Source organism: Rhinichthys klamathensis, unplaced genomic scaffold (genome assembly GCF_029890125.1).
Source record: "Rhinichthys klamathensis goyatoka isolate OS25496 unplaced genomic scaffold, OSU_Roscu_1.1 h1tg000057l_1, whole genome shotgun sequence".
NCBI lineage: Eukaryota > Metazoa > Chordata > Actinopteri > Cypriniformes > Leuciscidae > Rhinichthys > Rhinichthys klamathensis.
In genome coordinates, this window is record NW_026606602.1 from 429843 (window position 1) to 457704 (window position 27862).

Below are 27862 nucleotides of genomic sequence, written 5' to 3' on the forward strand. Positions count from 1 at the left end.
TAAACAATTTTTGTTTTGAATCTACAAAGCTCCATCTCCTACTCTGCCACTGACTCGCCGTGTGGAACAGTCGTGTTGTGTAACAAGGGCAGGGGCTCTCAACATCCCACGTGTCCAAACGGCAACATATACGCCTGCGCTAAGCTATTTCATGTCACAATATGTAAAGGTACATTACAAAAATGCAAACGCAACTTTAAAAAATGTATAAATAATTAAACAATTTTTTCATCTGCATAACCACTTACTGTTACAGCATCATGACCACCAATGCAAGTTCGTGTCGCACCAGGCACCATGTTCAGCAGAAGACCGTTTTCAGCTTTACTGTGCACCGATACGAGATTCCCACCAAAAGTTTGACAGTACTTCTGAAAAGGCAGATTATTTTAATATCATCAATGAAAACTAATTATTTTAGTGTTTTGTAACATTTAAAAATGATACAATAAGTATTCCTCAGTATTACAGATGTGTTTTCCCACATGTGATCTGCACTGCAAAAAACAAAACTTGTTCTTAATCAGTGTTTTATGGAGCCCCTAAAGCGACCTTTGCAAAAAAAAATGTTAAATGTACAGACTTTCACCTACACCCAAGAAACGTTTCCAGTTTATGTATACTATAACCCATTAAATTTGTGCGCCACTACCATTTTACTATGAAGAAGACAAGAGTATGGATGCAGATGAATTAATAAAGCTATATGTGCTCAAAATGTGGCTTTCGTTAGGGCAGTAGTATAGTATATCTCTAATATCACGGCCTTATCTCCGCTTCATGAAATGGGCTGATGGCGCAATAGTATGCAATTGTCAGGACTCTGGTTTGATCACCAGCCTTTCTGCTGTGTTTGTCTTGTGTCTTGATTGTCAGTTCACCTCACTCTACCATCACAGCTGAATCCCATCCTAATCAGTGCTCTCACTCTCATTACTGATTTTCTCCACTACTTATGCTTCCCTCTTTCTTTAGTTCTCTGTCAGTGTGTCTTGGTTTCCGTCCGCTTCACCACTGTCCCCTTGCCTGAAAGTCTTGTTTTGGCTGCTTCTAAACCCTTAAAGCCTTGTCTGATTATTTAATCCTGTTTAGTTTATTTGCCTAGTTCCTGTTCCCTATCTCGACTCAGCTTCCTCAACCGTTTTTTGACACCCTGGACTATTGCCTTGGCTTCTTCCTTGAAACTGTTGGTCCGCTATTGGTTTTGACCTCAGCCTGTCCATTGGATTTCGCCTCTTTGGTGGCTCGGCTACTAATTATTTTATGTTTTGTATTGTTTTCCTTCAACCTTTTGGACAATAAATCCTATTCTCAATTGATCTGCTCTTGGGTTCCTGTTGTCTCTGTGCCTCCCTAACAGCATTTGGCTAATAAAAAGTGTTTATCACTGAATATTGTATCGTACTATGTCTACTCTTTAAACAGCATTATGGTAAAATGGAGCTCTATGGCGGTAGGCGATGGTGTTTTACTTCGGGCAGAACTGATGGAACGGCAGTTTCTTTCAGTTTTTCCCCTTCGTTTGGCCTAAAGCACTGTGTTCGTGGTCGTGGTCTTCCCGTAGTGACATGCAGGTGCATAAAAATGTCGCATAACTATAATAGTGCTGCCAGTAGCACATTACCTCTGCTGCCATCCAGTCAAGTGGTGCTGAGAAGAATTTGACACATTTCAGTCCAAATGCTGACCATCAGTGGGACAGCCATCAGCTGTATATATGATATTCAAGAAACAGTGAGTATTTACATCCACAATCATCGATTATGCTTAATAACCCAACAACATGTAGGTCACGTAAGCACTTTAAATAATAAACTGTGTAAGCTATTCAGAAAGTAACTTCTTGGAAAAGTATAAAATGTTTTCTTAGCTCTCACTATAATAACAATAATTATTTTAATAGTAACCTGCTGCCCCCTGAGAGAAGGTCATGAAGAGAAGCAGAAGTGTCAGCTTTTCCATGGTAAACCTGGGAATGAATCAGCAGCAAAGGTCAAATATGTCTGTGCATTATAAGAATATGTGCAAAGATACCAAGCATTAAAAAAAGCTATTTGAAATGCACAACAAAAAAATAAATGCACTTAATCAGTATCTTAGGCTTGTTTTATAATAGTAAAAAAAAAAAAAATTAAGTCTAATAAATATTAAGACAAATGTAAATTATACATTTTGTTTCACTGGCAGAATTTAATTCACTTAAAGAGATAGTTCAAATGAAAATTGTAAACTTAAATTGATCCTATATGCTTTTCTTTCTTTTGTGATACTACAACAAGAAGTCAGTGGGGTTCAATTTTAGTTTGAACCGCACAGACTTAGATTCTATGGACATTTAAACATTCCTCAAAATATCCTCTTGTGTTTCATGCAAGAAAGAAAATCAGACAGCTTTGGAACAGCATACAATCTCATTTTTATGCTATACACACGTGTAAAGATCCGCCAGAGTTACAAAACAAAATACACACCGTCTGAAAACAATTTCTACTGAAATCTAGGGATTTTAAAATACTTACATGTTTATTTCAGAATGTGCCGTCACAATTTCAGTAATGCTGCAGTGATGCTGTATGAAGCACTTTTCCCTACTTTTATACTAAATGTCATATGTAAATCACAAGTGGGATAATATTTCAATAAATATTGATCATTTTGACAAACTTCCTTTTACACTAGGTGTAATTTGAAATTCAAATTAGTTCCAAGAGAATTTGATGGTTATCAAAGTTATTGGATACCTTTATTTGGATTCTTCCATCAACGTGCTGTAGATAAATACTCGTAAGGAATGTAAGCATATGTTTGCTCAGTCCAATGGACTGGATCAGGTTTCTGTGGACAACAAACAATGGCTTTTGCCTTCATTTTGTAAGAATGGAAAAACTGTAAGGCAGATGCCAGAAAGTCTGGACTGAGAAACGACTTGGACTTTCCTGAGAATTAACATTCGAACACTATCTTGCATAAGTAACCATGCTATCCGAGACACCACACCGAGCAGTTCACTCCTCACCCTTACAGTCTCCTCATCACTCATCTCTTCTCTCCTCATGCTGGGATAACCTGAAATTCACCCACAAATATATATGGTTTAATGTGAACTATTATCATACAACACTCAGTGCTTAATTTGTAAAGTGGGAGGTCCCGGAGCGCAGAGGGGGGGTGGATCCGGCGACTCAAAACGGGGGTTGGAGGTAAAAAAAAAAAAAAAAAAAAAAAGCTATGTAGCTTTTGAAAAAAAAAAAAAACCTTTAAAACACTGTGTGTGTATCAGGGCATTGTTTATTTTAATTTCAGAACATGCACTACATGGGTGCAAATTCTGCAAAATGTAAAAAAAAAAATAAACGTTTTCACAAGCAGCAAGGGGGTCGCACACCGGACGAGAAGCGCCGCGGTGCGTCTAGGACAACTCGAGGTATCGCACATCAGACGCGCACTTTCTCAGTTTATGGCCAGCAATATTGTTATGTTTAAGGACATTATGGAATTAAGATAATGTCTGTATTATGTTATGATTGTACTGTACAATCCTTGCTAGTCTGCAGACTCTGAACACTTCACCTCAGAGTGTCCGTTAACTGAATGAATTGAGAATCTCACCTGAAAATCCGATAACATCAGCAATTTTCATTCAAGCAACTGATTTCTGTAAATGAATGTAAAACTAAATGTATATTGCATGCAGCACAGGGTGAAGTCAGACAGTTTTTACATTAACTACGCGGAATGGCGCTGCCGGTGTGTGTACATAGAGAATAATGTGTTCGAATTTTAAAGACGTGGCGCTGCGCTTCTCGTCCGGTGTGCGACTCACTTTACCCTGAAAATTCACCTCAAAAACGCATCGAAACTGCAAACACAAGATTTTTGTGGAACTTCAATGGGGAATAAAGACTAACAAGACAGATAACACCATTGAACCTTACACAAACAGTAATTATTAATTTGCCATAGTGACACAGGAGGTGCCGGATCCAATAAAAAAGGTTCCGGATCCAACGTCGGAGGTGCCGGAACGTGTTCCGGCTCAAATTAAGCCCTGACAACACTATACATGTTTGGTATCATTTAGAAAGTCTCAGTGCAACTGGTACAATGGTCTCATCCCCACAGAAGTAAACCTAAAGGTTTTAGGAATTTACAGATTTCTTGCTTACAGAAGGTGGGTCTTTCATGCAAAAGGCATTCTGCCCTAAAAAGGTGCAAACTCTGGAGACTGTGATTAATGTAAATTCCCATTGTTAGCACGTGTTTCTATTTGAGAGAGGTTTCTGTCTTGGGCTTATTATTTAAAGACATGTTTCAAGAGGCTCAGGGCAACTTGTAACGAGATCAGCCTGTCTTTCAGACACTCAGCATTATGTATACTATTTTCATGAGTAAGGGAATTCAGGTGGTTCGTGGGATTTTTTTTCTTTTTCGATTCATATAAAAAATAATTATAAATAAAAAATATATATAAATGATTCATATATAATTGTGTGCTGATGACACACATCTCTACCTCTCGTTCCAGCTGACATCTCTGGCTGGATGAAGGACCACCATCTTCAACTAAACCTTGCGAAGACAGCTACTTGTGGTCCCGGCCAACCCAACACTACACCACAACTTCTCCATTCAGCTAGGCTCATCATCCATAACTCCATCAAGGTCAGCCAGGAACCTTGGGGTTGTGATCGATGATCAATTGAACTTCATCAGGCCCTTCCTATCAGAGCATGCTACTCAACTCCTTGTCCAAGCGCTTGATCTATCCAGACTGGACTATTGTAATGCTCTCCTGGAAGATCTTCCAGCTTGCTCTGTCAAACCTCTGCAACTGATCCAGATGCTGCAGCTAGAGTGTGTTTATCGAGCCGAAGAGAGCACGTCACTCCTCTCCTCACAAAACTGCACTGGTTGTCAGTTGCCGCTCGCATCAAATTTAGGTCACTGACTTTTGCCTACAGAACAACCACTGGCTCTGCTCCCTTTTACCTAAACTCATTATTTCAGTGTCATCCAGAAACTTGCGCTCTGCAAGTGAACGCCGTATTGTAGTACCATCTCAAAGAGACTCAAAATCTCTTTCTCTGACCTTTTTCTGGTCTGTTCCATGCTGGTGGAATGATCTAACTCAATCAGAGCGGCTGAGTCCGTGGCCATTTTCAAGAAACGGCTGAAGAAGCATCTTTTTCGGCAACACTTGATCCATTAATACTAACACGTTGTCTTCTATTTTATATCTATTATCTTAAAAAAAAAAAAAAAAACCCATTCATTTTCACAGGAGTTCTGTGGACATTGGACAGTAAGTGGGTTTTTTGCATTCCTAGTCTTTGCCCTCTCTGTATGTTTTTGGTGGTCATGTGACACAGCTCTCTGTGAAGTTTCGGGCCCCTAGGACCTCTAGGGGCCGACTGAGGTCCAGTGACACTTGCAACTTATTCCATTCGAGGTACTTCGTGGACGGTGGTCCGATTGCCCCGAAATTGACATATGTCTCGTCACGGGCCCCTGGGACGGTGTCCAGAGTTCCGTGTCCCTTTGACCTTTTTTGGCCCTAAAAGACCCCTTGACCTGGAAGCGCCTTTGAAGTTTCAATCGAATAAGTTGCACATGGGCAGTCGGAAAGACAGGGCTCAAAAGGTCGCAGCGATTCCACATTTGACATTGTGGTAGTCCAGGGGCCCCCTGTGCTAGATCCCGGATTGCAGGGTTCTAAATCGGTTCCAAGTATGTATTTTTGCCGTACACAATTCTCCTCACTTTGGTTTAGTTTGAGGGCCTTTCAAGAGGGCCTGTCTGCCATTGAGTCCAAGAGGCCTGTGTGAAAGATTTAAACAAACTAAACAAAAAAATGTCCCCTGTGTTCTAGAGACTTGTCCTCCTATTATGTCATTCAGGGGCCCGAGGACTACCGGCACACAGAGTTTGGGGCCCGTGGGACCCCCGGAGGCCGAACAGGGGCCACTGTCACGTGCAACTTACACCATTTATTTTCATAGGTGTTTCGTGGACATTGGTCTGATCAGCTCGAAATTGACATATATGTCTCGTCACTGGCCCCAGGGATGGTGTCCAGGGTTCTGTGTCCCTTTGACCTTTTTTGGCCTAATTGGTCACCAACAGCCTATGTGGAATAGGTGGCAAGTGGGACATCTAGAAAACAGGGGCCAAAAGGGGTCAAAAGTCTGAGGGACTCCAAATTTGACATTGTGGTAGTTCAGGGGCCCACAGTTCTAGATCCTGGATTTCATGGTTCTAGATCTGTTCTAAGTATGTTTTTTTAGCAAAACGGCTTGAAAGAAAGGCCAGATTTTCCCGAAACTGTCATATGCGTGTCGTCACGGGCCCCTGGGACGGTGTCCAGAGTTCTGTCTCCCTTTGACCTTTTTTTCATGCTAATTGGCCACCAACGGCCTATGTGTAATAGGTGGCAAGTGGGACATCTAGAAAACATGGGCCAAAAGGTCACAGGACCTCGAGATTCAGCACGGGCGACAGTTACAGGCCCCCGAATCGGGCCCTTGATTTTCGTGGCCTAACTGCTGCACTAACCATAACAGACACATGTTCCCATAGAGATCAATGTAAGACAGAGAGATGTATTAAAAATAGCAAAAAATAATTCTTGGCATCTCTCGACCTAGCCTGCTCGCATTTTTGCAGAGGGCCGCGTGACGCAACTTTTACTAAAGTTTGGGGCAGAGCGGGGGCCACTGACACATGCAACTTATCCCATTGATTTTCATAGATGTTTGGTGTACATCCCACGGTCCCAATGGCTCCGATTTGAAATCTGTAGCCCCTCAGGGTCCTCCTAGACGGTACGCAAAGACGGAGATCCGTAGTACCCTGTTAAGTGCTTAATTAGCTGAGCTGGGGATGTTCTGGGCTGATAATTTTCCTTGAATATTTTTGCCAGTTTTTTTTCCAAATACTTGCCCAACTCCGAGGGGTGCAGGCCTTGAACATGTGGTGTGTGAGGGCGTAACGGACGATCGTTCGACGCCCCGAGGCTTTTGCACAAAAAAGAAAGCTGATTTGACCAACTGAAACAGGAAGCGCCCATGTGCAACTTATTTAACATGACCCAGATAGGCTTTCTGGGGACAATGCATTTTTATGCATATTCATCATTTTTATGAGCTGACATGTACATGAAACAGTTATATGGTGTTTCCTGTGGACAACGAACAAACAAACTAAATGAATGCTCTGCTAGTTTTAACTGGAGATGTTTATTTATTTGTATTGGTAAATCCGTGCTGCGAGATGTTTCAAAAGTGGTGGGGACATGTCCCACCCGCAAATTACCCCGATGGCTGTAAGCTAGACAGCTATCTATATTTACATTAGAAACCTTAGTTATAAGTTATGGCTGAAGTTTTTGTTACCTGCTTCAGTATGCTAAACTACTGCTCACTGTTTCTGCCTTAAATTAATACATTGTTAACAAAGCAGTTCCTGTGATGTTATTGTTAACCCTAACGTTCTCCCTAATATGTGCTGATCTTAAATGAAGGCAAAAGGAATTGTTTGTTTCCCACAGAAACCTGATCCAGTTCAAGCTCACATGGCATGGAAAGGATGTTGACATCCTGTTTGCCTTCTCTCTGATGTTGGTCCTCATTCCTAGAACCTGATAAAATGTCCTTTTTTACCCACTGTTTCATTTGACTGAGCAAACATATCATGCTTACATTTCTCAGGGGTTTTTATCTACAGCATGTTTATGGAAGAATAAGGTAATAAAAGTATCAAATATATTTGATATACATCCAATTCTCTTGGCACTCCACCCAAAACTTCAAATTATACCTAGTTTGTCAAAATTATCAGTATTTATTAAAATATTATCACACAGTTCAGATTTTAAACAGTACATTTTTGTCTTCAGTCCCTCCACTGGAACTACAACCGTCAGTTCCACACCATTATTCCCAGGTGGCCAACGTATTGAAATTGACATTGAAGAGAAATAGCAGACCAAAAAAATAGACATAAAGGACAGAAGAATAGAAACAGAAAGGAGAAAAAAAAGAAAAAAAAAAAGAACCCCAACCCATGTTATGTCCCCGCATACTATGTGTCATTTGTCGTCTATGTGAATGCATTTAAAATGAACCACAATCATCTAAGAAAAGAAAAATTAATACGTTTTCACTAGTTCCTGAACTCATTCAATTACTGAACTCCTCCAGTTCATCTCCAAAATAACAAACTAAAACAAACGTTGATGTTAAAGGATCCCGTCCCTTGGGGTTGTAAATCAGTAAGTGGGTGTTCATTGTTTGTGAGGTTATGATTTGTAAGTAGAGTATAAAAATTTCCATTTTCACTCTTATTTCCATTCTCGGTTTTATCAAAATGTTATCAAAGGAGCATTTCTAAAGTTATCTTTAGTTTGAATGGTGAATTAATTTATCCCGTTATCCAGACTTCTCTTGAATTGAGAATTCTCTTCATCCTTAAACACCACCATGTTTGAAATTATCCACAAACAAAGCCATCATGGATTCAGGATCTAAAACTTTTATACAATTTTGTCCATAAGGCAACCAACATCATGTTTCTAATATAAATTAATAAGCTTTGTTATGGTCTCCACAGAAATAATGACAAGACCCTCATGGTTTCAGCTAGTTCTTGAAAACTCCTTCCCATCAGCTCTTTTGTAAATAATCTCCTTTCCTCAGGGTGTTCCCCCTGGCATAGTTACATCAAGTTATGGACACTTGTCACAATGAAATACAAGCCATCCAAGGAATGCGGTTTCTGGTGATCAGGCATGGAGGATCTCACATTTTTGGGCAGACTGCTGTAACCCTCAATGATACTGTTGGCCTAACAAACATCTATTCAACCGTACCCATCTCACATAATCACACCTCCCTCCAGGGTAGGTGCCCAGTGGCGGTGACCCTTCAGGGTATAGGTGCCCAGTGGCTGTGACCCTCCAGGGTAGGTGCTCAGTGGCTGTGACCCTCCAGGGTAGGTGCCCAGTGGCTGTGACCCTCCAGGGTAGGTGCCCAGTGGCTGTGACCCTCCAGGGTAGATGCCCAGTGGCTGTGACCCTCCAGAGTAGGTGCCCAGTGGCTGTGACCCTCCAGGGTAGGTGCTCAGTGGCTGTGACCCTCCAGGGTAGGTGTCCAGTGGCTGTGACCCTCCAGGGTAGGTGTCCAGTGGCTGTGACCCTCCAGGGTAGGTGCCCAGTGGCTGTGACCCTCCAGGGTAGGTGCCCAGTGGCTGTGACCCTCCAGGGTAGGTGTCCAGTGGCTGTGACCCTCCAGGGTAGGTGCCCAGTGGCTGTGACCCTCCAGGGTAGGTGCCCAGTGGCTGTGACCCTCCAGGGTAGGTGCCCAGTGGCTGTGACCCTCCAGGGTATGTGTCCAGTGGCTGTGACCCTCCAGGGTAGGTGTCCAGTGGCTGTGACCCTCCAGGGTAGGTGCCCAGTGGCTGTGACCCTCCAGGGTAGGTGCCCAGTGGCTGTGACCCTCCAGGGTAGGTGCCCAGTGGCTGTGACCCTCCAGGGTAGGTGCCCAGTGGCTGTGACCCTCCAGGGTAGGTGTCCAGTGGCTGTGACCCTCCAGAGTAGGTGCCCAGTGACTGTGACCCTCCAGAGTAGGTGCCCAGTGGCTGTGACCCTCCAGGGTAGGTGTCCAGTGGCTGTGACCCTCCAGGGTAGGTGCCCAGTGGCTGTGACCCTCCAGGGTAGGTGCTCAGTGGCTGTGACCCTCCAGGGTAGGTGTCCAGTGGCTGTTACCCTCCAGGGTAGGTGCCCAGTGGCTGTGACCCTCCAGGGTAGGTGCTCAGTGGCTGTGACCCTCCAGGGTAGGTGTCCAGTGGCTGTGACCCTCCAGGGTAGGTGTCCAGTGGCTGTGACCCTCCAGGGTAGGTGCCCAGTGGCTGTGACCCTCCAGGGTAGGTGCCCAGTGGCTGTGACCCTCCAGGGTAGGTGCCCAGTGGCTGTGACCCTCCAGGGTAGGTGCTCAGTGGCTGTGACCCTCCAGGGTAGGTGTCCAGTGACCCTTCAGGGTAGATGCCCAGTGGCGGTGACCCCCTGCCTTATGTTGTCCACCACTTGGCCAAAAAAGGATCTTTCCCATCTTTGAGAAATCCCCTCATGCACACAGGTAATCACTATTTTTCCTTACGAAATGTATGACAGGTATTTTCTGAAGCTCAGGGAAGTGCATTCAAGAGCCATCAGAGCCATTTGGAATGCCTAATTGTGTCAAAAATGGAGACAAATTAATAACAGTCAGGCCCGTCACAACAAGGCATAAATAAAATTCTTAGCTTCATGTCCATTTTGCTTGGGGCCCCCAAATTCCTTCAAACGGCCCTGAGAAAAGTAGTATTTAATCACTAAAATCCATTAGACATCTTCAAAACAGCAACATAGCAATGCTGAGTTTATACTCAGTGAATTTAGTTATTACAATCGTCCATTCAGTGTAATGTTTTGTTACATCAATAACCGATGCCATCAGCCCGGTACATTGTGAAGACAAAGATGCGACAAAGAAGTTACTGGTCATGGGATAAACAAATAAAAATGGTCACTTCTGTAATTTAAGGTCTGTAAATTATTTCTTAAAACATTTAACCACCAATTGCCCTGTATCATTTCTTTTTTACATCTCTGTGTCTACAATTTCCAAAGGAGACACTGTGCTTTACTATAAAAGGCTTGTTATCACTTGACACAGACTCAGAGAGTACCATCTAATGACTTTGAATGAGAAAAAGTCCAGAATGCCTCAAACTTGTAACTCTGTATTTTCATAACTTTTAGAATTTCATTCTACTCATTTTTTTTTACTCTGACTTTGCCAGAAATGACATGTGCTTTCAAATAAACATGTTCGTTTATATTTGTCTTTTTTTCCTTATGTTTTTTTTTTTTGCAACTCACATTCTTTTGGAGTCATTATCTAGAATTTGCATCAGCTTGTGCTTGTCAATTAACTATAAATCTATTATTATAGATCTTTCCTCAAAGAATTTCCTTAACTTCAAACTTATGATCTTATTTTTATCTCTCGGTAAAAAAAATTGTAACGTTAAACAATTATCTACTTTTAAACCCACATTAACACCAGACATTTCTGTTCAAACGCTTAGCTTGCTTCTGGTACTCTTCAAACACCGAAGATATTGTTTTGCTATACAATTACTTTTGGTAATTTTACCTTTCTCTGTGTGTACTAGAGAAGCAACAGGGTATCTATATATAGTGTGTGTAGAGAAGGGTATAGATTCCTAGGGAAGGGTCTACTTCACTCTCCCTTCTCTAAACACTCTAGGAACTCAGGGAAAAGAAAAAGAAGAGTTAAAAACAAAGTTAACTTATATTTATAGTTGTCTTTTTTCTTCTTAGTTTAACTCAGATAATTTATTTTGTTTATCTTTTTTTCTTAGTTTAACTAAGTTTAAATCAGATCAGTTTCTTTGTTTTTAAAAATATATATTTTTAAGTTCATCAGATCAGTCTCCTCCTCAAATATTGAACAGCTTCATTGTCAAAATCAGAATGCATGCGATTATAGCTCTTATAAATACATTGATACCCTTCTTCTAAGGGTTCAGTCCTCAGCGTGTTGAAACGTTTTAGGGTTCTTCTATGCTGCACTACCTCAGAGCACAGACCCGCCACTTTAAACCGCTTTAATCACCGCTTGTCATACCTCCTTGTCTATCTATAACAGCCAGAATCCTCAGCATGTATAAATATTTTAGAGTTTACTCTGCCCTTTTCCTGCAGCCTCGCCACATCTAAACCACCTCCCAGTCATGATCAAGCCAATTGCTAAATCACCTTACAGCTACTTCTCCCTATATTTGACTAAATGGTCTTTTTTTCTTGAGATCCACTGATCAGAGCAACTTAAATAAGCCTAATTAAATTAAATTAAATTACTTAATTAAAAAAAAAGAAATTATTAACTTTTTTTTTTTTTACTATGTCTGACACATTTATTCATTGGTAACATAACTGGTACTTTAAATAACACAGTTCTTTTAAGCAGTTTCAGTCAATGTCTCTAATCATCAGGCAGACAAGTTTTACCTGAAACGACTGAGACAAATGCCTTAAGACGCAATCCTCTGCGTGCTGACGGCAAATTGTAGATTTGAAAATTAAGCTTTTCCCCATTAGGGTTGAATCACGGAAGTTCACCAGTTATTTCACCAAGAGATTTATTATTTATTATTTATATGTGTCAGAGATACGAGATAAACTGGCATAGAAGAGGAAGGTTACAGGAGAGCTGGTCTTCATTCCAGATTTCTCTGTTGCCCATTTCTCTTTCCTCTCACCCCTCATGCCAGCTGTAATGGTTTCTCGGTGTTTCTCTGAAATAGTACAGTAAGGCTGGAGCTTATATACACCACTGAGGGACTAGAAAAACAAGTTGCTTATGTTTAAACTGGACTTATACCTCATGCTTACACATGGTACAATCCACTTTCCATATTAAAAAAACTGTCCTTCATTGTAGACATTCGTGGAACATTTGCATCAGTGAAAAACATTCCTTTCCTTGTAAAGAATATGCCATCTGTTGATGTACACACCATCATTGGAAAACCTAAGCATCAGTGAACATATGTTGCATTGCACACACTTCTATGCAATATATAGCTCATCACATATCTCTCCTCAGCACACATGTACAACTTACCCTGACTCACAAAATACATTATACAAATCATTATGAACATTAACAAAGAAAAATAATACTAAAAAATAACATTAAACAATACAATTTTAGTCTTCAGTTTCATTCTTGAATGATTCACCATTTTGAACGAATGAGGTAAGTCAATGATTCACTGACCCATTCATAAAGTCAGTGGACATTTGCTTCTTTTATGAATGAATCAGCCGGTTTGAACGAATTGGTTGAATGGACGATGATTCGCTTATTGCGACTTGCTGCCACCTACTGTTGGTTTTAGTTTAATATACTAAACAAAATTATAAACGCAACACTTTTGTTTTTGCCCCCATTTCTCATGAGCTGAACTCAAAGATCTAAGACTTTTTCTATGTACACAAAAGGCCTATTTCTCTCAAATATTGTTCACAAATCTGTCTAAATCTGTGTTAGTGAGCACTTCTCCTGTGCCGAGATCATCCATCACCTCACAGGTGTGGCATATCAAGATGCTGATTACACAGCAGGATTATTGCACAGGTGTGCCTTAGGCTGTCCACAACAAAAGGCCACTCTAAAATGTGCAGTTTTGCTGTAAGTGTTAGTCCCCAAATAAGCAAGACTGAGGCGACACTGGCAAGGAACCCAAATACCATCAGTCAACACCAATTAATGAATTGAATGAATGAATTAATGAATGAAAAAATTTAATGTATTGAAAGCCCTAATATTAGTGAAAATAAATCAGATGGCATATCTGTGTCTGCTGATGAAAGCGATATCTTTGTTGTATTATTCTCAGTGTTACCCCGACAACGCATTGCTAATCAGTTGTGCCTCATTAAGTGCTGTGCAAAGTTCAAATAATCTCCTTGTTTAAAAGTTTTTCCCGTCACAGTTATGTTTTGTTATTCCTGGACTTTCAGTTTGTTGTCATTTGTCCCGTGTCTTCCTAGTTCAGTTTTTCCCTCTCCTCATTTGTGTTATTGGTTTCAGTTTTTTTGATTCTCATCTCGTTCGTGTTTGCTATATAAGTTTAACCCTCACATTAATTCTCTGTTCGGTCTCGTTCACATTAAATGTCTGTATGCCTGTTCTGAGAATTGTTGATATTAAACTCGTGTTGGAACTTTAGTCTTTATCTTCATCTGTTTACCTGCAGCCAACCGTGACTGTTTCATTCCTGAAGAATCAGCATTTTTTGAGGATTTGGTTGAGACAGTGCCTTGCCTATCCCCACCACTAACTGACCATTCCTCAATACCATGTACGCCAATATTATTTCTATAAAATATTATTTAGTGAACAATAATATTTAAAGGGGTGGTGTAATCCCTTTTTTTTTTTACAATATTTAAAATAAGTGTCTGTTTTCCCCAGAGTGTGTATGTGAAGTTTTAGCTCAAGATTATTTTTACAGCATGTTAAAGTTGTTCCTTTTTGAGGGTCAGTAAAAACGTGTCGTTTTGTGTGTGTCCTTTTAAATGCAAATGAGCTTCTGCTCCCGGCACAGAGGGCGGAGCTTCAAAATTGTGTGTGTGTGTGTGTGTGTCTGTCTCTGTGTCTGTCTGTCTTTCGTGTTCCTTTTATATCTTATTTTCTCTTGTTTAAGCTAGTGAGGGAGTTAGTGTATTATTATTGTACTTTTGTTTTGTTTTTTGTAGCTTAGTTTCTCCCAAATAGTTAGAGGGTTTATGTTTGTTGTTTTGGCCGTGCCCACTCTTGAAGCCTTGCAATCCTCACACATTTGTTAGATAAAGAACTTGTTTTGCTATTGAGTTGTTTTGGTCGTTGTTAGGGCACTGGGGTTGGGAAGTGAACCTTGCGGCCTCCACACATCACACCATTTTATTCTGTTACTTGTCCCTTCAACCCTAGACAAAATAGGGAGGTAACACACACACACACACACACACACACACACACACACACACACACACACACACACACACACACACTACCCGACCCCTAGACCTACCCAGCACACATAACCTTTTACATTTTGCAAAAAATATTATTCAGTATGCTTATTTACCACTGGCTGCTTCTCGATGCAGGAGATCTCAGGTTTTACTATCCTTGTGGGGACATTTGGTCAATGTAATATAAACCTGTATATATACACACACACACACACACATACTCTCCATAGGCATAACGGTTTTTATACTGTATAAACTGTATATGCTCTCCCCTTACACTAACCCTATAAAAATAATAGGTTTGTACTTTTGAAAATCAAAAGTTTGATAGTGATGGCATTATGAAAAGCATTTACTGAGAATAAAATGGTTATATAGATGAAACAGCTATTTGTGTTGTGAACATGATACTTTGTGATTTTGTGTATTTACTAACACAATTGAAAATGTGCTGAAATGTTTGAATAAAGTGCACTTTGATGATCTGTTGATATTCTTACTAAAAGTTTGGAAAATGTACACCTTACTTGTGAAAATAGTACCAAAGTGTATGAAAAAAACTGCAAGTAACAAAACAACACACCAATCAGAGTCTCAGGATAATATAAACAGGGCCATGGGGAATTATGTGCTTTGGAAAATGAATCCTGGTGGGAGAGAAAGAGGAAGAAGAGAGGAAAATAAAAATGAAGAGGACAGGGCAAAAGACATTTACTCCTGATGAAATACAGAGCACTATAGTTGAGCATGTTGTTGAATGATCATGAGGGAAGTTGATCTTATACTACTCACACATACAGTACAGCAGTACTTTAGATGAGAGACTGTTCACTGTTACAGTAAATACCGGGACACATGTTGTTAGAAAACTGCTCTGTCACTAAATCTGACTATATAATGACAGAATAATCCAGTACCCGGCTGTGATTGGCCCATCCCGAGCAGCGCTGAGGAAGGTCACAGGCACCACGTGACCACGGGTTCACTTCTGCAGAGCAGAGATTATCGTTATTTATGATTAAATGCTGAATAATGACGTCTGACACGAGTCGAGTGCATTTAAGTGAAACTAAGCAGTTTAAAAAAAAAAAAATTATCCAACGAACTTTAGTAGCCTAATATAGTATACAGAATTTACTTTTTTTTTTTTTAAAACACACGTCAGAGTGTACAAATTGATCTATTAATTTAAAAAACGATATCTTCGTTAAAGATATGACAAGTCCAGTGAAATAAGCAGTGAAGAGCAGAATGGAGCATGATGACGTAGCGCAGTTAGCCCCGCCCCCTGCGCGAGTGGTCCTCAGCCACGCCCTGCTCCGCATCCTCATGACAACAGCAGCATCCTCGCCATCCCAGCATCACTGCGAACACAACACACACACAACACTGAAGAGAAGACTCGCCATCACTGCGAACACAACACACACACAACACCGAAGAGAAGACTCGCCATCGCATCATCACTGCGAACACAACACACACACAACACCGAAGAGAAGACTCGCCATCGCATCATCACTGCGAACACAACACACACACAACACTGAAGAGAATCACTGGCGCTGCGACTGACTCCAGCAGGACAACACACACAGATAACGCTGAAGAGAAGACTCCAGCAGATCTATAAGCAGACATCAGGATCTTCTTCTGTTTCTCGCGCTGACGCCATTAGCTCGAGCTCAGGCCGTGACTCGCCGTGTTCTGCTGTTCTGATATAAACTCGCTGTACTGTGTGATCATGACGGACGCCGTAGCTGAGTGCAATATTAAAGTGCTGTGTCGCTTCAGGCCTCTGAACCAGGCCGAGATCCTGCGCGGAGACAGATTCCTGCCCAGCTTCCAAGGGGACGACACGGTCGTCATCGCGGTAACCATCTCCTTTATCCAGATTTACTGCACATTCAGCGCTAAAATATACATTAAATGCTGATATGAATGATCCCGGTGATGATGATGATGCGCGCGACTGTGTCAGTATGACGTCAGCACATATAGAGGCTCTAGGCCTAATTTAGTGTAGAGAAAATATACAAAAGAAATATCGTTCTGTCTGTAATATATATATATATATGTATGTTTGTATATATGAGGGATGGTTTGAATGAATGCAGGGAGTGGCTGATGATGGTCATAACAGTTATTGGGGAGGGGGAGGGATTTATTTTTTTACTAAGCTGTATTAAATATATAGTGAAATTAGCTGAATGTGTTAATCATCACAGTTAAAGGCTTATAGTTTATAAAGCTGAACTGAGACAGTCTGTTAATGTTATTCCTCCGTCTACATCTCTGTGACGTGATTAGTGGTCTAATAATCAATATCTGAGTCCAAACAATGACGTTCCCGTTTCCTCTGTGTGTTTTATGTGTCCGCAGGGAAAGTCGTACGCGTTTGACCGTGTGTTTCCCACTAACACCACTCAGGAGCAGGTGTACAACGCATGTGCCAAGCAGATCGTCAAAGGTCAGTGTGTGTGGAGTGTGTTTCATGGCTACCGCTGAACTCATTACACCTGAACTGAGAGGATAATGTGTGCCAGGCTTATACTGGAAGCCCATCTTAATGATGTGTGTGTGTGTGTGTGTGTGTGTGTGTGTGTGTGTGTGTGTGTGTGTGTAGATGTGCTGGGAGGTTACAACGGCACCATCTTTGCCTATGGACAAACCTCTTCTGGGAAGACTCATACCATGGAGGTACAGTGTGTTACACTTCGTTAAACATTATTACAGTTTTAATTCCAGCAACATTATCAAGAGTTTATTTTGCATTTGTTTTTTAGGTGACACTTTACAATAAGGTTAATTAGTTAACATTAGCAAATGCACTGTGAACTAACATGAACACACAATGAACAGCTGTATCTTTATTAACTAACATTAACTAAGATTAATAAATACAGGAACAAATATATTGTTCAGTGTTAGTTTATGTTAGTTAATTATTTAACTAATGTTAACTAATGAACCTTATTGTAAAGTGTTACTGGTTTTTATATTATAAAAATAACAAAACCAGTCAAAAAAAAAAAAAGACTTTGCTATCAAAATGGCAAATATTTAGCATTACATACATTAAACATCACTACTATAAACAACAGTTTGGGTTTGTGTCATTGTTCCTTTATTTAACCAGATACAACTTTCTGAGATTAAGGCCAGGCAAGTTTATTTATATAGCACATGTCATACACTATGGTAATTCAAAGTGCTTTACACAGAAAGGAATTAAAATAAAATAAAATAATCACGAAATAAAAACAAGGAAAATTAAAACAGAAATTAAAAGAGTAAAAAGATGATACATAAATAAACTTCTCATCTGGCAAAACACCGGTGTATCATATTTTTCACATTAAGATTAAAAATGGATGCAAAAATGAGCAGCACAAAAGTGTAAAAAAAAAGAAGTAGACAGAGAAAATCATCACAACATTACAACATATCATCAAAACGATTAAAAATTTAGCAACATTCTACCACGAATTGACAACAATAAAACATTTTTTTCTTAATGTATCTAATAAATAATACACAATGCATAATAATATATGCATATTGATTTATTTAGCTGTGTTAACAGTCATGCAGTCATTGGTCTGTTGATCTGAACTGAGCTGGACGATGACATCACTGATTTAGCTGAACGGCTTTATAGATGAACAACTAAATGCATTACTTATTTATACTACCTCTTCTACTCTGTGTGTAATAACATAGATAATATAGAATTAAAAAATATATATACCAGTATTATTTAGACATTTTATGTGCAACAATATTTGACTATTTATGTCCTAATTTATTTCTAATTATTGCAGTTTTTATTTTTGCATTGTTTATTTTAGTATTTGCTATTGTGCCATTTATTGAGGAAGCTGCTTGGACATACACTCTAGTTTCTAATGTTTTATTGGATAATGTTTTTATGTTGTGTTTTGACCGGGACGTTAGTACTTAGTTTCGTTCCTTCATGTAAATATGTGTATGGAATGAGAATAAAAGACCATTGAACCGTTGAAAAGTTTGATCTTTACAACAGAACTGACTTCAGCTGAACAATGACACTGTTGTCTTTTAGAGCTGCAGAATTGAACTCAGTTTGTTTCATTGAATCATAATTTTATCATAATAATCTGTATTGTATAAAGCGTTGTATAAATGAAGGTGAGTAGACACCGCTCGGATCAGACCAGGATGAGTTTGAATAACGATGTGTTATTTCAGGGAAACCTGCACGACCCGCAGCAGATGGGCATCATTCCCCGCATCGCAGAGGACATCTTCAACCACATCTTCTCCATGGACGAGAACCTGGAGTTCCACATCAAGGTGTGCTAGATTCCCCTACACACCTGACTGAAGTCTACCTGGCCGTCTTCAGTCGACACTTTTACACATTACACTCAGTTGAGTTCACCTCTGAGCTCACTGGTTGACGCCTAAGAGTATATCTATTCTGACCGCATAACATGCCTAAGAATTATAGTTACCTGAGCATATCTAACCCCACCCACTGAGTCGAACGACCTCTCCTTCCCTTTCGAACACGTTCACTTGGGAATAAGGTCTCTTGTGCTCCACTAACCTGTTCTGCATCAATAACTAGACAGACTCCAGACAATGCCTTCGAATATTAATGCTTTAATCACGGCCGGAGGATCTCAGACAAACGTCAGAGAGAATCCCACCAGCAAAAATACAACAGTTTTTATAGAAAAGGAGCATGGCAAAGCGGACATGATGATACATTATATCATTTCCCTATAATTTGATTGGTTCTTCATATGCAAACCCTTCTGTTGCTAGGTAGAAGCAAACTCTGCTTTCTTGATTGCTTCACTTTGTTACTCAAAGTCACGAGTTTATAAACCTAGACATCCGCCTAGTTTCATTTCCCCTTTTGTTATATTCGGACAAGATTCACTAACACACACACACACTCAGTCACAATTTTTTGACCAAAGGGTTTGGAAACATTTAGGATTCAAAAGCATATGAATGTTATTCCTGCCAGAAAAATAAATGTTAGTTATGATTAATCCACCACAGAACGTGACTGATAAACCCGAGCGCTTCTGCTCGAACTGTGCTCTCAAACTCTCAAAACCAGTGTCTGCTCTCCTCAGGTGTCCTACTTCGAGATCTACATGGAGAAGATCCGGGATCTCCTGGACGGTTTGTAGGAAACAGAAATAGTGCAGCGTAACGAATTCCCTACATTACTCCTCATTGTGTTTCTTTCCTCTTCAGTCACGAAGACCAACCTGTCTGTGCACGAGGACAAGAACCGAGTTCCTTACGTGAAGGTGAACCATCAGCATATTCAGTGAGAGTGAGATTAAAGGAGTAGTTCACCTCAGAGTTAACATTTCCTGATCATTTACTCTCCCCGCGTCATCCAAGATGTTCATGTCTTTCTTTCTTCAGTGGAAAAGAAATGAAGGTTTCTGAGGAACACACTCCAGGGTTTCTCCATATAGTGTCTTCAATGGGGTCCAACGGGTCGAAGGTCCAGATGTGAGTTTCAGTGCAGCTTCAAAGTCTCGACACGATCCAGCCGAGGAATAAGAGTCTGATCTAGACAAACCAGCGGACATTTATAACAAAATACACATTTATATACTTTTATCCACTAATGCTGGTCTGGCACGAGCTGTGATGCGACACACATTACGTAATCAGGTTGAAAGGTCACTTCTTTGAAGCTGCACTGAAACTCACATCTGGACCTTCGACCCGTTGGACCCCATTGAAGACACTATATGGAGAAACACCTGGAGTGTGTTCCTCAAAAACCTTCATTTCTTTTCCACTGAAGAAAGAAAGACATGAACATCTTGGATGACGCGGGGAGAGTAAATGATCAGGAAATGTTAACTCTGAGGTGACTGCTCCTTTGAGCCTCTACCAGTGCTAATGAAGTGTGTGTTATCAGGGCTGCGTTCGCACTAATGAAGTGTGTGTTATCAGGGCTGCACCGAGCGCTTCGTCTCCAGTCCGGAAGAGGTCATGGACGTCATCGACGAGGGCAAGTCCAACCGGCACGTGGCCGTCACCAGTGAGTGCTCACACTCCTTATAATCTCACTGACCGTAGCTGTAGAAACACATGACTGAAGACTAAACGTGGTGTTGTTGTGTGGTCAGACATGAACGAGCACAGCTCTCGCAGTCACAGCATCTTCCTGATCAACATCAAGCAGGAGCACGTGGAGACGGAGCAGAAGCTCTGCGGGAAACTCTACCTGGTGGATCTGGCCGGCAGCGAGAAGGTCTGAACTCTTTTTACTACACGCTTGTGGAATTTTCTGTCTTTAGTGGAATAGTGTTGGGCTTACACACAACATTGGACCCCATTGACTTTTGTTCTGCCCCCACTTCTGTGTGTGTATGGCGCGTCCTAGCCTGTTACATCAGTTCGACAGATAGCTAACAGTTTCCCCAAGACAAAGATGTTATGTTTATGTTTCTTTTTTCATAAGGCTCTTGTTTTGAACTTCATGCATGTGTATTGAATTTTAAATAAGTTAAAAATGATAACAAGACTGTGTTTATCATGGTGATTTGTACAGAGGCTTCTTGGATTTGCACTTAAGCCTGATCAGACAGTGAAAGACAGATCGACTGAGCGCGTGCAATGACCCGCGTCTGTCTGGTCAATGCATTGAATCAATGTCATCTCTTTTGAATGGCAGAGGTGTAAAGTCCAGATTCAGAAAAAAAAGTCTTCCTCAGTATTTTGTTCCAATCACCTGATTTGCTAATTAGCACATTTTTCCACCCAGGAGAACTATTGAGTGAAATCATTGATTAGCATATTCTGTCATGATAATCTATAAGTGGAGCATTAGCTTCAGCGTTACCCGTGCGACGCATTGCTGGTCAGCTGAGCCTTGAAAAGTGGAGCTCAAAGTTCAAATAATTAACACCTTGTTTCATTACATCTATCTTTTAATGAATCAGCGTTTTTGAACATGTTCGTTGATGAACTGTTTAATGACTCACTCAAAGACAGTCCTTTGCCTCCCCTAGTGGCGTAACAGTGTAACTGCGCTGAGTGACGGCCTGTGTATAACACGCAGAGACGAAGGCGACGATACTGGTGAAATATCAGCAGAAAGCCTCTCGTCCACTCAGATTCGGGGATCGGAACTAACTGTTGTACATATAAAAATAGCCTAACAAGTTTATTATCAGGCTTATGTTCTGATGAGTGGACCTTTATTTTGACATTCACTTCTGTTTACTTCACTTCCTGTTTCAATGCTGTTTAGTTTCGGTTACATTGGTTATTGAATATTTCCTTGTTTTTGTGCATGCTGACCACATCGTAACACTTATTTATATAGCAACAAATACATCTGAATAAATAAATGGCGATAATACCGCATATGGTGCAATTGAGCCACTCAAAATGACCACAAGGGAAATTCCTTCACCGCAACAGCCCTAATCAAAAACACGCTTTTAAAATAAATATCTTTTGTGTTTCACTGATGAGAGACAGAAATAACCTAGAATGACCAAGTGCAGTAAACGGTAACACTATTTGCACTATAACCAGTGTGTTTATTTATGGAATAATAAAGCACTATTCAGACGGGATTAGTTTTACAACTGAGTGCTGTAATTTTACCACAGGACGTCTGTAATAATAATGGCCGATTTGCACGTGATAAGATATCCCAGTAAAACCAGCAGAAGTGGGAGAGTAACTGGATATATCATGTCATCATTATGTCAATATGTGTGTATTACACTGCTTCCTGATATCATGTGCACAAACACATACAACCTATATTTATAAAACAGTTAGGTCCGGTTGAACTATATATTAATGACATTCAGATTGTATTATGTTGGTAATAGGCACCCCAGATAGCAACATTGTTTCGGCCCAGATCCGGCCCACATCTGGCACTTGTGGGATGCGGATCTGGCCCACATGCAGCGTGGAATGACGGCCCTTGGGTGGCCCACTCCTGTTTGCCAGATCTGGGCCACAAGTAGGCCATAGCAATGCCACATGTCAGCCAAGAGCAAAGAAATAAACCAGAACTGGACCTTATCTGAGCCACAAAATCTGTGTATATTAAATATTAAGTAATTGCAGCCTTAATAAGCCTGTTAACAAGCAGAATCACTGAAGGAAAGAAGAGAACAGAAAAAGAGACGAGCAGAAAAACAAGAACTGACTTCAGACACAGTCTTTGATGAAATCACTTGAAGATAAAAGAAGACATTAAATCTGTGAAGATCTCAGCAGAGGAGGAATAAACAACTCCACAAACAGCATTACCAGCTTCACTTATTACTAACCAGACTGACTGTATTTCTGTCAGACTTCTACAGAAGTTTTTATTGATAATTAACAGAGGTTTAACTCTGTTTCATTTTAAGTCACCATAACAGTGATTAGTGTTTCCATTAGTTGGGCTCTTAACTCTTAAAATATCTTTTGTCTTTTTTTGGCTGCTGTGACAGTGTGTTTAGTCAAACACATTTGCAGCAGCAGCAAAGAAAGCTAAAGTGAAATGAAATCATGTTATAATTGTTACCTGTTGATGGTTTTATAATCATCAAGAATTAACTTGATTCACTGATGTCTTTGGAATCTAACAATTGTGTTGATCCATTAATACACAGCATAATCCCAGTTTTAAATTAACTCTGCTCAGTGTTTATATGAGTCCACACTCAGAGAGTGTTAAATGAACACTGAAGCAGTGCTAAACTCAATGAGATCGTTAAGTGATTAATTGAGTGATAATTGAGCATTATTGAAGACACCTGATGTTAACGCAGAATCACTGAAGGAGAAAATCGTAATTGGTATGTTACCATTATGGAGATCAGTGTTTGCTTTAGTTGGGCTGTTGACCCTTAATTCATTAACTTTACATTTTGTTTGGCTGCTGTACCTGAGTTATAACAGCCTGATGAACAAAGAGAAAAGATGATATGATGGTGTTGGTTGTGTTTTAACATAATCAATAGTTGGCCTGAATCACTGAACTCATTGGGAGCATAATTTCAGAGTTAAATTTACCTTCTGGATTATAGCAGCACTGTTGTTGTAGAGTATGCATTTTTTAGCCTTTTCAATTAAATCCAAATTGGCAAATCAATTACAAAAAAAAAACCTTCTTAAAAAAATTTAGGTAGGCACATACAGACATCAAGAATTCGCGTATGAATCTCAACAGTGGTGACAAACAGATCACCTCTGAACATAAGCTCATTATTTATTCATGCAGCAATGCATGATGGGAGCCATGAATAAGATTTGATTGGTGGAATCTAGAATACACTGCAAAATGCTTTATAATTGTCACCATTGTTGAGATTCACAGGCTGATTCTTGATGTCTGTGTAAAAAAAAAAGAAAAAAAAGTTTTGTATGAGATTAAGTTTTAAGAAATTATTTGGATTACATTGTAAAAGTTACAAATATTATGCTTTTCAAGGATAGTGCTGCTATAAATAATAAAGTAAACGTAACTCAGTAATTGGGCTCCATATGAGTTCAGTGATTCAGGTCAAATGATTGTAAAATAATGATAATGTTAAAACACAACCAACACCATCATATCACCTTTTCTCTTTGTTCATCTGGCTGTTATAACTCATGTACAGCAGACAAACAAAATCTAGAGTTAATAGCTTAAAGTGTCAACAGCCCAACTAAAGCAAATACTGATCTCCACAATGGTAACAACAATTATGATTTTCTCCTTCAGTGATTCCGCTTGTTAACATCAGGTGTCTTCGATAATGTTCAATTATCATTCCATTAATCACTTAATTATCTCATTAACTTTAGCCCTGCTTCAGTGTTCATTTAACACTCTCTGAATGTGGACTCATATAAACACTGAGCAGTGTTAATTTAACACTGGGGGATTTTGCTGTGTATTAATGGATCAACACAATTGTTAGATTCCAAAGACATCGGTGAATCAAGTTATTTCATGATGATTATAAAACTATCAACAGGTAACCATTATAACCTGATCTCATTTCACTTTAGCTTTCTTTGCTGCTGCAAATGTGTTTGACTAAACACACTGTCACAACGGCCAAAAAAATACAAAAGATATATTAAGAGTTAAGAGCCCAACTAATGGAAACACTAATCACTGTTATGGTGACTTAAAATGAAACATAATAGAGTTAAACCTCTGTTAATTCTCAATAAAAACTTCTGTAGAAGTCTGACAGAAATAAAGTCAGTCTGGTTAGTAATAAGTGAAGCTGGTAATGCTGTTTGTGGAGTAGTTTAATCCTCCTCTGCTGAGATCTTCAGATGTATTGTCTTCTTTTCTCTTCAGTTGATTTCATCTAAGACTGTGTCTCAAGTCAGTTGTAGTTATTGTGTTTCTGCTCGCCTCTTTTTCTATTCTCTTCTTTCCTTCAGTGATTCTGCTTGTTAACAGGCTTGAGATGACTCCATATTTAATATACACAGATTTTGTGGCTCAGATAAAGTCCAGTTCTGGTTTATTTCTTTGCTCTTGGCTGACATGTGGCATTGCTATGGCCTACTTGTGGCCCAGATCTGGCAAACGGGAGTGGGCCACCCAAGGGCCGTCATTCCACGCTGCATGTGGGCCAGATCCGCATCCCACAAGTGCCAGATGTGGGCCGGATCTGGGCCGAAACAATGTTGCTATCTGGGACTTACCTAACACTAAAATATGTTTTGTGCCATCTAATGCTATTTCCAATCGTCTCCATACTTGATAAATTGTGGAAAACTACTTTTAAACAGGAAATGATGGAATATTTACGTGCCTATTTACAGCGGGTCTATTCGCACGGGATCAGCATTGCCTGAGGTCATTATTCCAGACTTTTTACTGAAGATAAGTCGCCGTAAACTTTACTGACATTGTTCGTAATGATTAACGTTACTGAGATGCACAGGAATATAATCACGAGAAGCTCTGGGAATAATTACTCTACCCCACCTCTCCATGTTACACTAGTCCCGGCTGAATAGGGCTTATGAGAACAAATACCAGTTTGCAGTATCAAACAGTATAATGGACTGGTTTTGTACTGGTAAAATAACTGGTAGTCCAGTTATCAAGTTTGTGTCGGGTCTCGCGTGAGAATCTCGTGTCACGTTCGCAATGTTCAATTAGCTGACAATTAATTTTATTTAATCGAGTAAATTCTTGTCGACAATTCTTGTCGATTAACCCGATAATCAATTAACCGTTTACATCCCTAATTGAGACCTGTAAAGCTGCGTCAGAAGTGTATGTGATATCAGACGAGTTCAGCTGTGTGTGTGTGTGTGTCTCCACACGCAGGTCAGCAAGACTGGAGCGGCCGGAGCCGTTCTGGATGAGGCTAAAAACATCAATAAGTCTCTGTCTTCTCTGGGAAACGTCATCTCTGCCCTTGCTGAAGGAACTGTGAGTGCACTCACACACACGCACACACACACGCACACACACACACACACACACCCATGCACACACACACGCACACACACACACACACACACACATGCACACACACACACACACACACACTCACACCAGGGACGGATTAAGGCGATGATGTGCCCTGGGCACGGATGTCTCAAAGGCCCCCTTCACCAATTTTTTGGACAACAGTGGGCAGGCAAGCCAGGCATTTTGAGGGGACCCCCGAGGGCTGGTCATTTAAACAATACGAAATGTTAATAATAACAGACGCAGCAACATCTCTGCATCCCCCAGTGTGGGGCCTCTCGCTCGTTACGCTCGTTATGCTTTTACCTTTTTCAAACTGGTGCAGCGCTTACTCGCGGTAGGTAGAAAATGCATGATTTGATTTGTTAAACATGAAAATAACTTATCCGTCTGGCATGGCAGCTCGCTCTAACTTTAACCTAGATAAATGCATATCCAAGTGCGTGTGCGGAGTGTGCAGCGCGCACTGCATGGCAGGCGTCGGCGCGAACACTTGCATTTTCCTATCAACAGTGGAAACAACTTGAAATAGGCCTACTCAATCTTTTCTGGTCATAGGCCTATACAGAAAAGAATAATGCATCAGTCGCAAGTAGCTACTTTTATTTTTGTAAACTCACAATAACAAGAAAACGTTGTGCTTTTGTAAAATCAAATAAAACAAACAGGGCGCGCTTTCATGGTCTCCGTGGCGTGAACTGGAGCGCGTCTCAAAAATGAACTGAAACACAGTGTATAGCCTCACATACATGATGAATATTTCTATATAAAGCTTGAAATGTCCACTTTTAAACGAAAAAATTCGAATCGAAAGCAAATACTGGCTGATTAGGCTGATATGATATGAAAGGTGCATTTCTCTCTAAAGGCGCATCCACTTTACAGCGGAGATATAGATATGATTGCAGCCGACACTGATTTAATTTATTTATTTATTATTATTATTAAACAATAAAAATGCCTAGTTTTTTTCCAGACATATATTATCATTAGCCTGCTTTTGCCGGTGCTTTGAGGCAATATTTATGCATGCGCTTGCTTGAGCGTGGAATAGGCTATACGCCTCCACTCAGTATTTAAGCAGAAATTAATATTAACTTGAGATTAGTCGACTAATTGCTTAAAGGAATGACTACTAGTCGTCGACTAGAAAATCTTTAGTCAATGGCAATTCTAATCAATGCATTTAGGCTAGTTGACATTTATTTAGTTTTATTTAGTAGCCTAATTCTAGTATCCAGGTCTTTACGTTAAATTAGTTGAGTTAACAATTAGTTAATGAACTAAAATAATAAAACAAAGATTAAATTAAGATGCTATATAGCATTGCTTGTTCCACCACAAAAGACACTTTTTAAGGTGACAATCCGTTACACATTTGAAGATTTACTGTATCTTGAAGATTGTTGTATTGTATTATATCTTCTGTTATAAAGATGAAGATTGACATTTCGTTAAAAAAATAAGCCCATAGGCTACTATTGTAAAACATAAACAACTTAGCCTATGTTCTGCCTTGGTTGTGGTTTTAAACTCATTTTTGTTTTGGTTTTTGAGTAACCGTCTTCTGCGTGACTTTTATATTACGCAATGCTTTTCACTCGCCTCTAGATGTCCTTCTCAACAGCGCAGCAATACATTAAAATTATTTATTTGATTTATTTAGTAGTTAATACTTTGCAACTGCAAAAAAAATCACATTATTCCTCAATATTTAACACAATTTTACTGAAAATAAAAATAAAATAAAAATAATTATTTGAAAAGAATAGACACAGTACATTTTACAGGGCCAGTAGGCCCGTGCG

The 27862-nt window shown here is 40.0% G+C and overlaps 1 protein-coding gene and 1 long non-coding RNA gene across 2 annotated transcripts in view; one reads left to right on the forward strand and one right to left on the reverse strand.

The window, feature by feature from the left end:
• Positions 1–239: 239 nt before the first annotated feature.
• LOC130083625 (uncharacterized) lies at positions 240–2609 on the reverse strand. The gene is made up of 3 exons (XR_008806860.1): positions 2520–2609; positions 1625–1969; positions 240–371 (listed from the first exon to the last, which is right to left on the reverse strand). It is a non-coding gene; the product is annotated as an uncharacterized LOC130083625 (long non-coding RNA).
• A 13713-nt stretch (positions 2610–16322) lies between these two features.
• The window catches only part of kif5aa (kinesin family member 5A, a), a 42967-nt gene continuing 31427 nt past the window's right edge, over positions 16323–27862 (forward strand). Inside the window, exons 1-9 of the mRNA XM_056248737.1 lie at positions 16323–16457; positions 16967–17054; positions 17211–17284; positions 18815–18919; positions 19717–19765; positions 19841–19896; positions 20561–20648; positions 20737–20861; positions 25908–26012. Of these exons, the coding sequence (XP_056104712.1) occupies positions 16329–16457; positions 16967–17054; positions 17211–17284; positions 18815–18919; positions 19717–19765; positions 19841–19896; positions 20561–20648; positions 20737–20861; positions 25908–26012 (819 nt within the window). The 5' untranslated portion in view covers positions 16323–16328. The remainder of the gene's footprint in view (positions 16458–16966; positions 17055–17210; positions 17285–18814; positions 18920–19716; positions 19766–19840; positions 19897–20560; positions 20649–20736; positions 20862–25907; positions 26013–27862) is intronic.